The following is a 17,582-nucleotide window of genomic DNA, read 5'->3' as shown; positions in this document are numbered from 1 at the left end:
AACGTGACACAATAATATTATGCTGTTGTAAGTATATGTTGTGTTGCACGTTTACCGACGTATTATCATCTATTCTGTCCGGTGTCGTTTTCATACCGGAATAACATTATCTGAAACAAAATTATTCAAAACCGTTTACATCGCATATACATTATTGTTATTATCGTTGTCATGATATCTTGTGGAAACACATGACTCGGACGCGCGCACTCGTCAGCAATCGGTCGTATTCGTTGTCAACAGTACCGGCCACGTCATAACGGCTCTCGAGCAACCATGAAGTTTTCGAAAATCGTACGCTACACCAAAGTATATTCTAATTTTATTTTATTATTATTTCGTTGATCATAATCACCATACATCATAATGTACCCCCCCCCCCCCCCGTCACCTCGACATACTGTTTCGGTCTATTTGAAAGTATTAAAACGAAAAATAATCGAAAACAATACCGTGGCGTCGACAAAACAGAAACAGGACATAATATACCTAACAAATAATTATGATTATGGTCGTAGAATTACTTTATTTTAATACCCGTCCGTTTTTGGCCTATGTGTGCACAGATGATCGTTCACCGACACCGACGGATGTTGGTTTTCGGTAGCTTAGCTGTCGCGCTGTCGCTGATACTGATGGCCAAGCACGAGAACAACGTTCGGTTCATCAGCAGCGACATGGAAAATGCCAAGCCACGCGATGTCTGGGAATACGTGTCCGACTTCTCCAACGTGATGAAGCTCAATCCGACTATGTAAGTGTACAGTTATTATTTATTGGCGATCGCGATGGAAATGAAAATTATAATATTTCGAGACTATTTTTAGACTATAGGTATATACCAACGTAGGTACTATAAAGTTATATTTTTTACTATTGTCCAAAAATTATAAGCCTTATAAAGTTATAACCTAACCATGCCTAATCAATTGCCCCGGTATCATTATAACATCATATGTATTTATATGCAATCGAGTTTGTATCAAATATTATCGTAGAGGGTGATATAAAACATTTTTAAATTTTCAATATTACCTATATGTTAGGTATAATATTCCTGAAACAATTGCTTATATAGCAACCTTTCACTTTTATAGCTGATAAGCTGATGGATACGTATCGATCCAAATTTTCCAATATTGTCATAGCCCCATAGTAAAATACATAAAACATGTCTTATTGAGATATTAAAATATAGAAGTACCCTAAATATTAAAAAGAGCGTAAAAAATTAACAATGGTGATCCTAAAATGTATCATGATTGCAAACGGTTACTGAGAAATGAGCACAAATTAAAATTGGGGTACAGTATTGTTTGAATTTCTACTATATATATTAATATATACAGTTGTGTATATTTTTATAAGCATAAACAAATTGACAAGGGTTATTTTGAATTATAAAATACCATATTACTTTTTTTTTTGTAAATGAACCCCTGAAAAAGTTTCTGAATTATAAATTGTCAGCCATTTATTTTGTCCCCCTAAAGTCTATAGCATCAAATGAACGATAAACATCTTTTATGTTTGCGATTTTAGCCAAATAGGCTTTAACTCAAATTGGCTCTTCGAGTGTGTCACAGAAGCTTAAATTAAACTTTCTACTATCCTATCCTCATTTTCCATAAATAATTTCACAATATACGACATGACGTTGGGCGTCTATTTTACTCTATGTAGTTTTGAAAAAAAAATATATATATATATAACAAAATATACTTAAATGTGTTTTTATTATTAATGGTTGACTATACTAAAAGACTTTTCGTAACTCCATAACAGTTTAGTAAATTTTTTACTCAATACAGCGCCTTAATAGGCCATTTATCATTTGCTTGCTTAGTGGTATTTCCGAAAACGTTTGGAGAATAATATTGTACGCCAGTGCCTGTTACGATGCAATGTTACCTAGATTGTTATATTATGCTTTTTATTCTCCTTTTTCCTCGCCCATATTTGTGACAACTTTTGGTTGAGTGTTATTTACAGAACAGCGTGAATTTTTTATGCGTTTCAACAGTCACCAGCACTTTGTATACAATTTATACGCGGGATCAAACACTCCTGGTAAAACAGTTTATTACGTGTTAAATATTTATTTTAATAATGCCACAATAATAATAATAACTGTAGCATAATAGGCGTATAGTACGTCATTATGTTGTAATATAGGTACCTGAAACGGTCGCATATATGTATTTATATATACGAGTACAGTCGTACACGGGATAGTAAAAATATCGACGCTCTTGGATGGTTTTTTTATACACAAACACAAACACATACACACGCATTACTATAATGAAATTGAATTTATTTCCCAACACGAGGCGGTGGTGTATCGTGGAAATGTGGAATACATATACAAAGGTTCTGAAAATTATAAAAATAATATAATACATTATTATTTTCATTTTTTTTTATATATATGGTCTAACGTGGCGTAATTCTCATCAGTCACTACTCTTGATAAATTCTATTACCGAAATTGAGATTTGCTCAGGAACTACACAGGTATAGATCTACCTTAGACACATGTTCAATATATTTTCACACACACCTATACATATTATATTATATAGTTTATGTATCGTTATCGGAAAGGCACGTGGAGAATAGGCAGAACCTACATTAAAATAATACACATCGTACCTATAATAATATGAAAGCCTTCCCGGCGATACGTGTTTTCTAGATAAAAACAGATTTCGGGCGAGAGGCGATGTAACGATTTGCAGTTTGTGTTTTATACATTCTGTAACCATTATATTTATCTATTACAGGGGCGTTATTTGGGGGGGGGGGGTAGGGTGTGTGGTTGCACCCCTTACTTTTAGAATGTTACAATTGGCCTGCGCCTTGCTGAAGCCTAAAATAATGCACGAGCCACAAATGCACAATTATTTATATGATTAAAATCAAATTGTAATAACTGGTCTATAATGTATGGAAATAATTGAATGCAGGATAATATGCATATACGTATGTATATCTATTTTTATATGGCCTGGTGAAATTTCAAAATGGCCTGCTTGAAACTTTGCACACCCGAAAAAAAACCTGAAATGACGCCCCTGATCTATTATTATTAAATAGGCGTATCGTGACGAATTTATATTCGGGAGTAGATGGGCTAACTAGTCTATAATGTTTAGGGTAGGTACGCAACATAATAGTGTATTATAAAAATTGTGCTAAAAAAGAACTAACGGAGGGGGGGGGGGGCTAAATCAAATTTTAAAAGTGTCTTAGACTCCTCCTTGATAATGAGGCCTTTGTAATGAACACAATATTATTATGCTCAACGGATATTTTGTTCATCATTATGAAGTAGGTATTTTGAAGGCCGGAAATTAATAACGAAAAATATTTGAATTTAGAATTTCAAACACATGTCTTAACACGATAGAAAAATAGGGTAACGAGCTAAGATGTCGGAGACTTAATTTAAAAAAAAAAAAAGACAAATAGTATTATAATACAGACTTGTAGTTATTCACACACAGTCAAAATACATATAGTTTATAACAAATCAACATTTTCAGATATTTCAATCGCAGTTAAAATATTATACATAAAAAAAATCCATCACCATGAGTTCATTAATTCTTTAGAAATCTGTGAATTTCATAGGCATGGAAGTTAGAAGGGATATATTAAAATGTACATAAAGGGATTCATAAAAATTTGAAGTATTGTTTTACGAATTCATTACTCCGTCCCACCGTGGTTTGCAATGTTTTGTGAACATTCTACCAGATGGCGTCACTCTGTTGTATGCAAAGATATAAAGCATCGAGTAGAAATACCGTAATGGTAACAATAATAATTGCTTGCGTTTTGACATTGTCGTGGACAAATAAATGTTTCAGACTTAAATTTTAAATTATTATTATTATTACGATTTTTTTTCAGGAAATAGACGCTTAATGTATTACATTATATAATATTATTATTTTTATTAAGGAAAAAGCCTCGGTAACGTGACCATTGGCTTGTTTTTACATGATAATAATGATTTAAATTAAATTGTACAATTCAACATCTTTCAGAAATAAAATTATATTTTGGATGGGTTTTTCGTCAGGGCTCAGTGCGTCATGAAGGTGTTAAATATTATTTATTTGATACTGTGTGGCATTTTTAGAATAATAATGATAATATCCAATATTTTATTACCCAATGTCTTATTTTCATAATATATAATATTAAAACACATCGCGTGTAAATTACACGTTATTGTATTTTTTATAAAAGCAAACCAGCTTTCTGTATTTGCTCAACTCAATCATATTATTATTATTATTATTATTATCAACAGGCAACTCACGGTGTACGCCCGGATTTTGGGATTTGCCCATAACATATTATTATTATTACTATTATACGGCTCAGAATAGTAGTATTATATTATCATACAAACGTACGGTCAAACTATTTCGTAGTTGATTCGATTATGATGAAATAGAATTAAAATAATAGTATACGAACTATTATGTGTATACGGTCAATGGTCTTGTTAGTACAAAACAATACAATTACGATGCAATTGTAATACGATCACATCATATTACGTATTTTTTCGTAAGTTATTAGTCGGTTTGGCATAATATTTGGTTGGAAAGTTTTTCTTTTATCCACCTAGTTGCTACACAATATTTTTATGTCTATTAGGCAACTGCACGATATTATTTTTAAACTACATATTGAAGCATCAATATTCTGCAGTGTCGTAGAAACTAAATAAATAATTGTTCCAATAATATTGCGATTTACACAATAAAATACGAATATGACGAATAATATTTCGTAAATCATATTACACGTAGTTTTATTATTTTATCATCATTATTTGTATAAAATATTATTTTCCAATGGCTTTTATGTAGTCTCAATAAAATTCAATCAGGTAGATATCATATACATGATATAAGTAACATATTTCATTAAAATATAATGGTATAATCACATGATCTCTATACATTCTGTCTTGTCTTTATTTAGCACAATATTGAATACGTGTCGTATACGATGTAACATAGGATCAATAAGGGTACAAAACATTGTTGAAAATTTTACGATTTAAAAATGTTATTGTCTCCAATCAATTTAGATCCTGTTTATAAGTCGTGTGGTTGGCTTCTGTGGTCTTCAATAGGAAGATATCACGTATCGAGGTAAGCACGGAAGTTTTTTCGTAGATTTTAAAACGAAGCGCTCTTTTGGTTTTTTATTTATAGACTTCCGCGGAAGTTTTTAAATTGATTTGTTATCCGCGTTGATAGGTGTAGGTTAATCCCGTATCGTTGAGATGCTGTTTCGCAGGAACCCAGGGGATTTTAGCGGTATTTTCTAGAATTTATTTTGTAGAATTCGTGAGTTTATAATTTTTGTTTAGTTGCAGCCACCGCAGCCCCTACTGGGAATGCGTAGGTAGGCGTTAACATTGCGCATACATCGGAGCATTGAGTATTTCATCTGTTTAGGGTTGGAGCTAGATTTAATAAGGGATAGATGAGTACCTGCCTACCTATATGATTTTTACCCTTCAATATACTCCATAAACAATATACATCATTAGATCAAGCTCACAATACACGGTATTGTGTAGGTAATAATTTTATTTTATATCAATCAGTTGGGTTTTATTGTTTCTTTCAACTCGAGCAAGTGTATCATTATACTACTATAAGCATAACTCAAAAAATATTACTTTCCATCTCGTTCAATAAAATGTAATACTTGCAACGACAAAGCCAGATTATCTACTTTCACCTCCAACGGATATATATTTATTTTCACAAGAACTAATACAAATAATATTTTAAATTCTAAAAAATAAGGAAAACTTGACGACAGAATTTTATGTAGGTAGTTGACGTATAATACATTTTTATTTTTACCTAATTTGATAAAAATAATTTTTTATTCATCTTTCTTCGGATGTCTGTATTCTGCAATGAGTAGAATTTAAATTCTTTGTATTTAATAAATTAAATACAAAAATATGTATACATATTGCTTAAATGAATCATAGATGTGTATAATAATACACTCATAACAGAGTATTTAGCGTAATTTTAACATACAAATAACTATCTATTTTGACTTATAATGATGTATAATATAAATTAAACTGAGATGACTCTTATCTCTTATTATTATTATGGATCATAACGTTTTCGTGAAGTTACTACTACTCTCAGCCAATATTGGTTTTTATTTATTTAAAGATGACATGGTCAACAGAATTGAAACTTCCTTTAATATGAAACGAAAATCAATAAAACGTTTTACAGATACAATTGGATGCATTTGAAAGAAACGATGTTGGTATTTGTAAAATTAATTTTATTGTTAAGTGGCATATTATAAGTCATATTATATTTTTCATTTTTCGATATTATTTCTATCCAATTTCAATTACTTTTGAAACCATCAGATAATAATTGAACAACATAACACAACATTAGATTAGTTCATGATTTTAATTGCATTTGATACTTTTTTTTCTTTTAAATACAGTAAAACTTTTATGCATTTTAGAATATAAAAAAAAACTTGAGTGTATTTATTTTGACATAAAAACAGTATTATGAATTAACTTTTATAATTATTGAACTAACTGTTAATTCATCGGAAGCTTAATTAAATATTGATGTTTGGTAAATAATAGTTAATACTAATATTAAGTGACTATCAACACTTCAACAGAAATGTAATTAAATAAAAACCAATGCAAATCATTATGTAATTTAACTACATTCAATAATAATAGTGGCCAAAAGTGCAGGTTTTGAAGATAAAGGAAAATATGTAACCGAATTGCCTATTCATAACGCCGTGTTACAATATTTTTTTATTGAAACTAATTAAAATAAACCATATTTGCGAGAAAAAAAATGACCTAGTTGTGATAATTATATCAAAAGAAGGAAATTAGTGTATGTACAGAAGAAGAAGAAGAAGAAGAAGAAAATAAACGAATAGAAATTAAGACTGGTGTACATATTTTGTGTAATATTGAACAACCTAGACGAAACATGAAAAATATAGGTGAAAACTTTGACTTATAAGACCCTCTGACGATGTTTTTTTTGGGACGGAGCGACGTCGTATGGATTCGACGTTCAATACCACTGAATCGGGGACGATTTATTACTGAGCCATTTAATTATAAAATATAGTAAACCAATATTTTTTGTGGCAACATCAATGCATATGATATAAAATGTTCAGTATCTATAGAAACTCCATGAGTCGACAAACTACGAGTCAGCGGTGGATGCCTGGGGGGGGAGGGGAGGGGTCGTATCACGAGTGAACCAAAATGTATTTTAATATTATGTAGTATGATATTCATATTGTGTAATACTTTTTTAGCCTCGTTTTGTCCACAATAGTGTCACAGTTCAGTGACACCCACACTAAATGGAATCGTGTGAAAGAAAAGTAGTTCTCAGGTTATAAATTTCAAATTCTATTGAAAATTCATTTTCCCATTATATTTTATAGTGACGTTACTAGAATTGTTGGAATCAATTACATTTTTTTTAATCAACTACACAATATTTCTTAAACTTCATAATTTTTCCGTTGGCACTACTGAGTTCGCTCCCCCATCTGTCAATCTCGCTAGGTATGTAAATATTACTTATTGTACTAAATTATTGTATAGATTGTAATCATTTTAATAATAAAAAAAATCGTAATTCAACATTTTTAAATATTTTATATAATAATAATTAATATAATATAAAAATTAATAAATAATGTATATCTAAGTTATAATTTAGTTCAATCAGGCTATCTTTAGCTGCGACTACGGTGCAGTGGCCGAGGAACTAACTGTGCTAACGTTTTAATCATAATGTAATAATATATTAGGCCGGCTTATAGAGGATACACTAAATTGTAGTTGTACAGTGAATTTATATAATAACTACCATAATATATTATTCTGTGTACTCATAATAGAGCTTTCATATTAAATTTTATTATATAGAACGAAATTCATAATAACGCACGAATCGACAGACTACAAACAATGGAACTACACCGTCGAGTATGAAGAACACTTATCTCAGATTCCGTTCGTGACCAACAAGATTATCGGTGATTTCGTTGTAGACAAATCACATTCACAACGCGCAATCAAATCGACTCACCGGACATGTTTTGCCAAGATTTATTGTTGTGAGTATACACAAACACACGCGCATGCACATAAACACCTACACACACACACCCAAAGTCCCTCACTTAACCATAAGCTAATAACATAATAACTATAATAGATAATATTGTTTAAATGTACAGCATGGTTAGCAATATTATAACATCTATATTATCCAAAAAAGTGTAAATTCTGAATACCATCCTATATATTAGCAAAAATTTAAAATAATTATTTCATGTAGTTCATATCATGGTTTTTTCTTTTCATTTATACATATAAAAAAATAATAATAATAATAAATCTAACCTCAAATTAACATATCTGAAATATTTTAGAGAGGTTACCGTTCTCGTCAATCTTTTAATTAAGTTATAAAACAAAATGTCTTCCTCAAGACACTGCAGGTTTGCCTTTAGACGTATTTACTTTAATTAGTCTAATATTTTATACGTTTAATAGCACGTTATATACTATAGAAACATGTCACCACCCTCGTTGCCCATTACCTTAATTCTGGCACTACCTCATTATTTATTCATTTTGCATGTTTGATTTTTTTCAACCCCTTAAACATAGTGTGCATTTTATATTTATACCAAGTTGCGCAACTGAGCTTTAATATTATTACACCGTTTGTCATGGCGTTGGTTAACTTCCAAACCTCATGTTGCAGTGAATACCAAATCGGAAATGATATTCGTGGACTTATCAAACGGTACCAGAATCGTGGAGAAAATCAAATATGAATGTCCGTGGTTGTTGACTAGGTTCTGCATGAACGAAGTTCTGTATCAGAGGAAGGAAATATTCAAACAGCTCCAGACCTTGTTTGCTGACATAAAACGTTAATGTTATTATTATTATTATTATCCTGTTTGATTTTCTTAAAAAATATATATGTATATAATATGTATAGTCAATTCCGTATTTATCGTGAGAAGGCAGTACGCAATTTTTTATCCTACTATCGTTTAATTAATAGCTCCCGAAAAATAAAGCTTTTCCCTCTCCATCCTCAAATAAGAACAAAAGAACAAAATTTAAATTGTTAATTTTTTCGACTTTTTTATGTTTTATTTTATGTAGGGCATTAATTTTCTTTCGACTAGATCGAAAAGAATAATAATAATAATAATAATAATAAAAAAAAAACCGAATAATATTATTATTAACGCATTCTTTTAACGGGATTTTACTTGCCGCTCTACGCAAAGAATAAAAATAAAATAAAATATTGTGTTCTGGTGGTAGCTGAATGCAAATGAAAGAGCTCGATTAACATTAACGTTTTCCTTGCAGATATTAACATTCCGACTAATACCTCTTCAACATAAACAATATTTATTTTTTTTTCATAGTCTTGTGATTTGAAGTATCGGTGTATACATTTTTTTTTTTTTTTTTGTTTTACATTAAAATAATAATAGTTTTGAATCAGTACTAATCCCAGAGAATAATCGTCTACGGCTGAATGTTTATGATATATTAATTCACGGTGCACATAGGCAGCCCAAAACGTTTTTCGTTATTTACGATATCAAATTTTCATATTTAATTCAAATCATTTGAATAATGTAAAGCGCTTTATTATGCGTTTGAACTCGTAATAAACATGTGAAAATAAACACCTGTCTGTAATTTATCAATATCATAAAATCTTGACTTTTATTTCTGCGTGTATACGTCAAACAACAAATTTCTTCACTTATTCGTGAATAAAAAAAAAGTAGGTCACCGATTATATTATTGTTATTGTAAAGAATAATATAATATATATAAAATTATTATATAGTGTCATTCGTAATACCTATTATTTATTAATAATGGTTTTATTGTTTGAAATCAAGAACAAAAAAAAAATTAAAAAGCATTAAGCTCCATTCGTTGTAATAAAGCTTATTCAACTTTTAACAGTTTATTTTATATTTTCGAAAGTAAATAAATATTAGTGTAATTTTTTAATTGTTTACTAAATTATTTTAAATCATATTCGTTATAATACATAAATCTACAGGCTAAATGACCTTTGTTATTGTCGTATCCTCAACCCTAATTATAAATGAAAAAAAAAAATTATATATATATATACATACATATAAATATTATACATAACTAATCACACTATTCAATAATGTGTAAGTTTTATTTACGACAAATCATCATATGAAAACATGTGTTGCATTAACGATGAACCTATATAATATATATATATATATATATATATATTGAAAAGCGCAATGGGATAATAGGTGTTTTATTTTTTAATGATAGTAATAAATAATACTAATAACACTCGTTCCCAATTATGTTTTTATATTTATATATTTTTTTAAACAAATTAAATAATATTTCGAGTGCCTATTAAGTCACACCTGCCGATTAGCTGACATAGATTATAGATATAGATACTTATCAAAATAATAAAATCAATACGTCGCCGCCCTATGTCTTTAATAACAATATGTCTGCAGCTCCGTACACCGACAGGTTAGGTTAGCTAACCGACAGGATAATAATTATAACGATTACTTGTTGGATTTAGAGAAGTCGACCGCAGATACATTAGTTACATATTATGTTCGACACAGGTCGGTCTTATCGACCTTATAGGAAGAATTTGGTGTGGGTCATCGTATATGAGCTCGAATGACTCTAATAGACGTCGATTAGTGGTCAAAAAAATCTTTTTGTATCATGTGTTATTTTTAAATATTTTGTTTTTCCAGATTATTGTGAAAAGAACCTTCGGGGAACAGTGGCATGCCCAGAAATTTTCATAATTGGGGTGGACGTTATATTTTACGATAACTTTTTTTTAATAACTAATAAAGAGTATACTCTAAGACGGCTCTTTTAACGAATAAGTCGTTTTCTGCAGGTTGGAATTAGAAGACAATGGAGGGGGGGTATGACTCCTATCCTTCTCTCTCCCGAGCACGCCACTGACTGAGAATTTATTATACTTTTGGCCACCCAAAGTACCAACTAGATCCAATTTGCTTCCGGAATTCACCATCTATGGTGGTAACAGAAAGTGTATAAACTTAACGTACGTATAAGCGCACTGCAATCGCTCTTACAAACATGGTGGTTAAGTATTAATATGTATATATAAGTGTCGTAACAAAGCGCATTAAAGGCTCGTCGTAATAATGACGTCGGTCAAGAGCTTCGGTCACGGACACCTTTATAATAATTATAATTGCGAAAACTTGCCACCGTACACTACAATTTAATGCATAGGTTACATGGTTATAAACAAACCGTTATGACACGTTTGGTGTTCAATATTTCTTTGAGTGTTCGATATTATAATTTAAATCGTTACAAGTATTATACACCGTGGATGGGCGTTAAATGTGATTCATTGTCGAGGACACGATAGTACTCATAACATACTAATATTGTCATATTGACATAGTCCAAGTGTATCGTACATTAAAAATTAGTAAGTACCTACTACTTATACATTTATACATTATTATTAATATTATGTGTGTAAGCTGTATAAGCGTCAGTGGCTTATAAAATAAATATGTAGGTCAAAAACAGCCAAAAAGTGCTTCAGCGCGAGACGCGAGTGTGCGACTATAATGAGAATTGAGAATTATTATGTGGCGCAGGCAACCGAATGTTTGAAGATTGACTTTTTATTATTGGAATTGTTTGGAATGCCGAACAAAAATATTACAATAAAATCTTAGTTGCACAGTGCAAGCATATTTTAACCAATATGCTCAGAGTACCAGCAGTGGCCGGTGCCACTAGTTCTCGGATGGGTGACCCAGGCTCTTATGGTGACAAATCCTTACCACACATACATGTGTTCCAAACCAACCGCGTTCGCTCACCTACAATTAATAGCTAATGGCCATCGTTTCCGGGTGTAAAATCAGTTAGAAAAAAAAACACAATAAATTTATTAAAATATATATATATATATACATCGTAAAATATTCAACAGCAGCAGTGTGTAGAAATATCATGTCGGGCGAATTTAAATAATACTTTTGTGCGTGGATGCGCTTTTTCTATGATAAAATATCAGAATGTAATAGATATGAAAAAGTTCTTGAAAAAAAAAAAAAAAAAAAAAATGTTAAACGGATTACTTCGTCTGAATAAAATATAATAAATCGAGTACAAAATATGGCATTTAATGATAATATGACTGTGGGGAATTCGTATCTACTGTCATAAAAACACGCGATGACGACGACGCCAATGGCTTGACGTACGTTTCCCCACATATCACTTTTACCAAATTTTCTTTTGCCAACATTTAGTACGTCATTTGTTTGTATTTTTTTGACCAAACTCAGAATTTGTTTCATGTCGGTTCACCTCGGAAAATCGGTTTTCCATGCGGGGGGCTGCGGAAACGTTTCCATAGCCCCCCACCCCGTTAATTATTGACTTTTCGCAAATTTTCTGATGCCAACATTTAGTACGTTATTTGTCGGTTGTCGCCACGGCCCACAGTGGACTAGACAGACGGCAGCTCAGACTTATATAGTGTCTAATGTCTATCACAACTATGTTCGATCTATAGGTACAATATTATTACGTGTTGGATAATATGATACCTACACCGCGGTGTGCCCACGTTAATACAACCTACACTTTGATACTTTTCATTTATTTACACTTCCGAGTTGTTATTTTTGTTAAGCTCTGGTCGTCATATTTTCTCGTTATGTAACTGTTATAATAATTTTTTTTTTTTATTTTTTTATTGAGATTTTTACCAAACATAACTACCATTCACTATACGTTCAAATAGTAATATTATGACATTCCATATCACCAATTCTGCGGTGTTAATAACCAAATACGAGAAATGCGCTGACATTATATTATGCAGCATCGTCGACTTGGAAACTGCGTAAACATCGAATTTATAATTGACCGATACGTAGAACAATTTGCCTACACATCTTTCTTAACAGTCCATCCAATGTTATGTAGGTGTGACATAATCCTGCTGACGCGTTACAAAGTTTGTGAAATCCGCAAAGATTTCGTTAAAAACTGGCGTACCGTATATTTTGCGATATTTTTATTTTTTATTTTCGTCTCAATTTTCCTGTGTAAAGCGGTACTAATAATAGGGGAAAAAAACACACACACAAAATAGTTTTTTCTAAAGTATACGAGTAGGTGGGCAGAACTTAGGTATTTTCAATCCGTATACTCAGATAGCTATATAAGGCGGCTATATACTTATATTAAACTATTTTCTCTCTATTTGTAACCCTATGGTCATATATTATATAATATTATATACGAAAAAACGTAAATATTATATACGTAAAAATACCTACATAATTATTGTTAAATCAATACATTCCTCGTTTTGCCTTAAATCTACAAAAGACAATAAATTATTCACCTATGGTCGTGGGCTCGTATATTATAACATCGATTGTTTGTTTTCGTTAGGAGTATAAATAAAACATTTTTACTCAGCCGTCATAATAATGAGGTTTACTACGGGACACGCGTATTTCGCTCAACAATATTACAGACTTAAATGTAACGAAACGTATGCGTATATTTATAGAGATTGCGACAACACTATTACCTGCACGTATATATGTAAGTTATGAGATGCACGTCTTCACTCCAACTATTAAATAACGACTTCATTAGTTTTGGTTATTTTCATTCTTTTCTAAAGCAACGATTTTAATAAATATACGTTGCGATTAATACTCAGTAGACAGTAGACAGTCCACGTTGAAACATGATTTCGTGTTCAAACTTTTAAGCTCGTATACGGTTTACGTGGAATGTTTTGTACATTTCTTCAACCACCCTCCTATCCGTGTGTTGCTGATTGCATTTTTTTGTTTTGTTTCCATAATATTTATGTCGAACGCGGAATTCGTAGTGATCACATTTTTTCGCGCATTTCACTTAAACATTTTGTAAAGAACGTAAAGATATTTATATGTATATACATTTTTTTTCATAATTTAATAGAGTTTATTAAGTCGATGAAGTTGTTATATATGTCGGTAAACTTTGATTAATGTTTTAATAGTGTACCTATTCTATTCTTATAACGCGCGTGTTTAATTTAATTAATAATTTTTGATCATATTATATTTAATATCTTGACTTTTAGTTAACTGAAAATCTTTAAAATTAAACATTCTATACGGTTGGTATTTTTAAGCAAACACAACCGTGGAATAGCAACTACGATGTTTTCATTCGATTAATAGTTTATAAACTAATATACGTATTTCGTTAAGAGCAACGTTTGTTTAATATTATCAAAAATCGTATCCATTCAAATTTTGGTACCCGAGTAACGATTAATGAACTGGGTGTTCATTTGAAATATGGTTAAATTTTTAGTATTTTTCGTGAATCAGTTTAAATTAATATTCTACCTTTTAACTTTTACGTGAATTTAAATTAAACCACCGATTTTGACAATATTGTTATAATTAGGCTTCGGAAGTTATAGGAGTTGCATATTGTTCTGTATGCTTTCAAATTACAGCAGATCAAGCTAGAAATCCGAGCTATACAATGTTGAGTTTAAAAATTGAAAATTAAAAATGCATATTTTGCATATTTCGATAATTTTAGAGAAAAAGTGCATATTTCGTCGATTTTCATTGATTTTTCGCATATTTGTATGCATATTTAATATTTTCTACAAAAATTAATTTTTTTTTCATTCTTAACCAATTTATTTTAAATAATGTTACATAACACAACGCTAGTAAAGCGAAAAACAACTTAACAGGTATTATTCAACATAATATATTTATTTGGTATTTCATAAAATAATGAAAATATATTTATTTAACTATTTTTCAGTTCAATAAAATCTCAAACGCCAATCGGTAACGCACCATATTTTAAATTTTTTTTATCTATAAGAGTTTTAAATAATAACATTTTTTTAAATAGATGTATTTAGAATTTTTTTTTCATGTATATTAATAAATAAGTAACACACTTTTAATAGGTAAATAAATACATTTTTATGGCATATTTCACATTTTTTCATGCATACTTTATAATTTTTTCTTGCATATTTTGCCTTTTTTTGCTCCTATAACTTCCGAACCCTAGTTATAATAAACGCATGACAGAATAACACAAAATATAAAATAATTTAATTATGTTTGATTCAAAAATTGATTGAAATATATCAAATTACTTTGTATTAACTTAAATCTATAATAAATATCATACTAGCTGTTATAAACTACAAAAAAAAAAAAATTAAATTAAACTAAAATTAAAATATTTCCACTGATATAGTATGCCTTTATACTGATGTCATTCATGTGGAAAATTCAATTATTGTAAATGTAATTTGTTTAACATAGTATTTTGAATCATATGAATATAATATTGGTAAGTACCTCCTATGTTTATTTATACTATTCCATAAAATAATGATTTAGTCAAAATATTTAAAAACGATTTTCTCATCGCACGATAAATGTTAATAATTATACCTATATTATAATCATATGAATGTCGTTGTTAGCGGTAAAAAAAAACTTAATATTTATGTGATTGGGCTAATAATATTGAGAATTATAAATATATACTTTCTATGTTCAATTATATAATACTTATCATAGAAGTCAACAGTTGAGTTTATCCAACAAAGTTGTGCACGGACATTTGGAGTACTTATCGTCAAAGTTTGGTCGGATTTAATAACGATAACAATAATACAATTGATTCTAGGAATTAACTAGTTTTGGTTAGAAATTTTAAACCACACAGCTTTTTGGTAATGATCTTTTCTTATTTTTAAAAATATTTATAACATTAAAATCTTAATTATTATTTTAATACATTTATTTTGTTTAAGAAAGTTTGTTGACATTTAATTTCGTATTGTTCATTCAATTCGTGTGTTTTACAATTATATATTATTGATGAATAAAATATTATCATGATAACGGTTAAAACTTTATTTTATTTATTAATATTTTGGCTAGAACACGTATAGTAAATATTTGGTCAGTAAATCAAGTCCATAAAAAGTTTTTCAAAAGTTAAACGTTATTGAACCATTGAATTTTCAAAAATGCACATTTTTTCTTGGCTTCTACTAAATTGGTATTAAGTAATTCATCGAGAATAATATCTTTCTTGTATATTCATGCCTAATTATTATCTAGATGAAAATTAAATTGATGGTTGGATGAATATATATAAAACGGGGACTGTATAAATTTGTCCCGAGTCAGAGTGTAGGAAGGGTAATAATTTTTAGATGGTTTTCACGTAACGGTAGGCAGATTCTGAAATACTTTTTAGTAAACTAATACAAATGTTCAAAGTACTTAATCAGTAAAGTTTGTTGAGATGACGTTAACGTTCAATTATTTATGTTTATGTAGAAAAAATGATAATTTTGTTTTTAATTACATTAAATAATTATTGTAGTGACAGTGATTATTCTTGTTAAATTTTAAGTGTCTCAATCACTTAAACTATATAAACGTTCGTGGAACACTTAGATTTTAGAGAGATTTTAACTGCTATTGCGATGTAAAAAACAAATAACAACTCACTAAATCCTGCTGTAAATCAAAAGGGATTTTTGTGTCAAATTCTTTATTTCAACCTTGAAAATTTTCATTTAGTCGTATACCAAGAAATTTTGTTCACTTAATAATGCTGGCGTCTGGCAACGTTCTATAAACAGCACTATGATAATTAAATTGAGTTTTATTTAGAACTGTTGTCATTTTTAAAACATATATATGGTTTTAGTTATCTTTTTTTAATCCTAAGTTTAATTAATAATTATTACAATAGTAACTAATCTAAAAAAAATGGATAAAGTATAAGTATCCATTATTCATTGATATTTGTGAACACTTAGTGTTTATGATTATTATTTTTTCCACAAATATGGACGTAATATACATTTTTTTAAATTATTATTTAGACAATTTATAATCTGTATAAAATTATCACAATAAACAAATTTAATATTTACAATTAGGATTAAAATAACACACGTAACGTATAGAAAAAAAACTCATAATATTACATTTTATAAATTAAAAGTAATATTTTAATAATATGACATAGGTATAGAGGTACGTGGTTTTTTTTTCGTGAAAAGTATTATATGAAATCGATAAATATACAAAAATGTGTTGCAGAAATAATTTAGCAAATTACAATAACATGTAATAATTTAAACATTTAATACTAATAATATTATTGTTAAAGCTAATAACCTATACCTACGTAATTGATGCTTAATCAAAAAAAAAAAAAGAAAATTAGCAAATCATGCCAATTGATAAAAATGTTTTGTGGAGATAATTTGATTTCCCGCTGTAGAATTTATTTTTCATTAGACCAGTGTTTAATAATTGATCACTAGATTTTGTATTAC

General features: G+C 29.4%; 1 protein-coding gene across 2 annotated transcripts; it reads left to right on the top strand.

Moving 5' to 3' along the window:
• The first annotated feature begins 153 nt into the window (after positions 1-153).
• On the top strand, positions 154-9,093 carry LOC107165646 (uncharacterized). 2 transcript variants are annotated; one of them, XM_015513983.2, is made up of 4 exons: positions 154-309; positions 567-754; positions 8,009-8,199; positions 8,856-9,093. In XM_015513983.2, exons 1-4 carry the CDS (start codon positions 277-279, stop codon positions 9,029-9,031), a joined length of 588 nt encoding a protein of 195 aa, XP_015369469.2. In that variant the 5' UTR covers positions 154-276; the 3' UTR covers positions 9,032-9,093. The 2 variants fall into 2 exon arrangements, with proteins under 2 accessions (XP_015369469.2, XP_015369470.2); XM_015513984.2 differs by having other exon boundaries at positions 157-294.
• Positions 9,094-17,582: the final 8,489 nt, after the last annotated feature.

Source organism: Diuraphis noxia, unplaced genomic scaffold, assembly GCF_037042655.1.
Source record: "Diuraphis noxia isolate RWA-SAM2 unplaced genomic scaffold, SU_Dnox_SAM2 contig0005, whole genome shotgun sequence".
Taxonomy (NCBI): Eukaryota; Metazoa; Arthropoda; class Insecta; order Hemiptera; family Aphididae; genus Diuraphis; species Diuraphis noxia.
The sequence above is the reverse complement of the archived record's forward strand: the minus strand, read 5'-3'. Positions and strand labels throughout refer to the sequence as shown.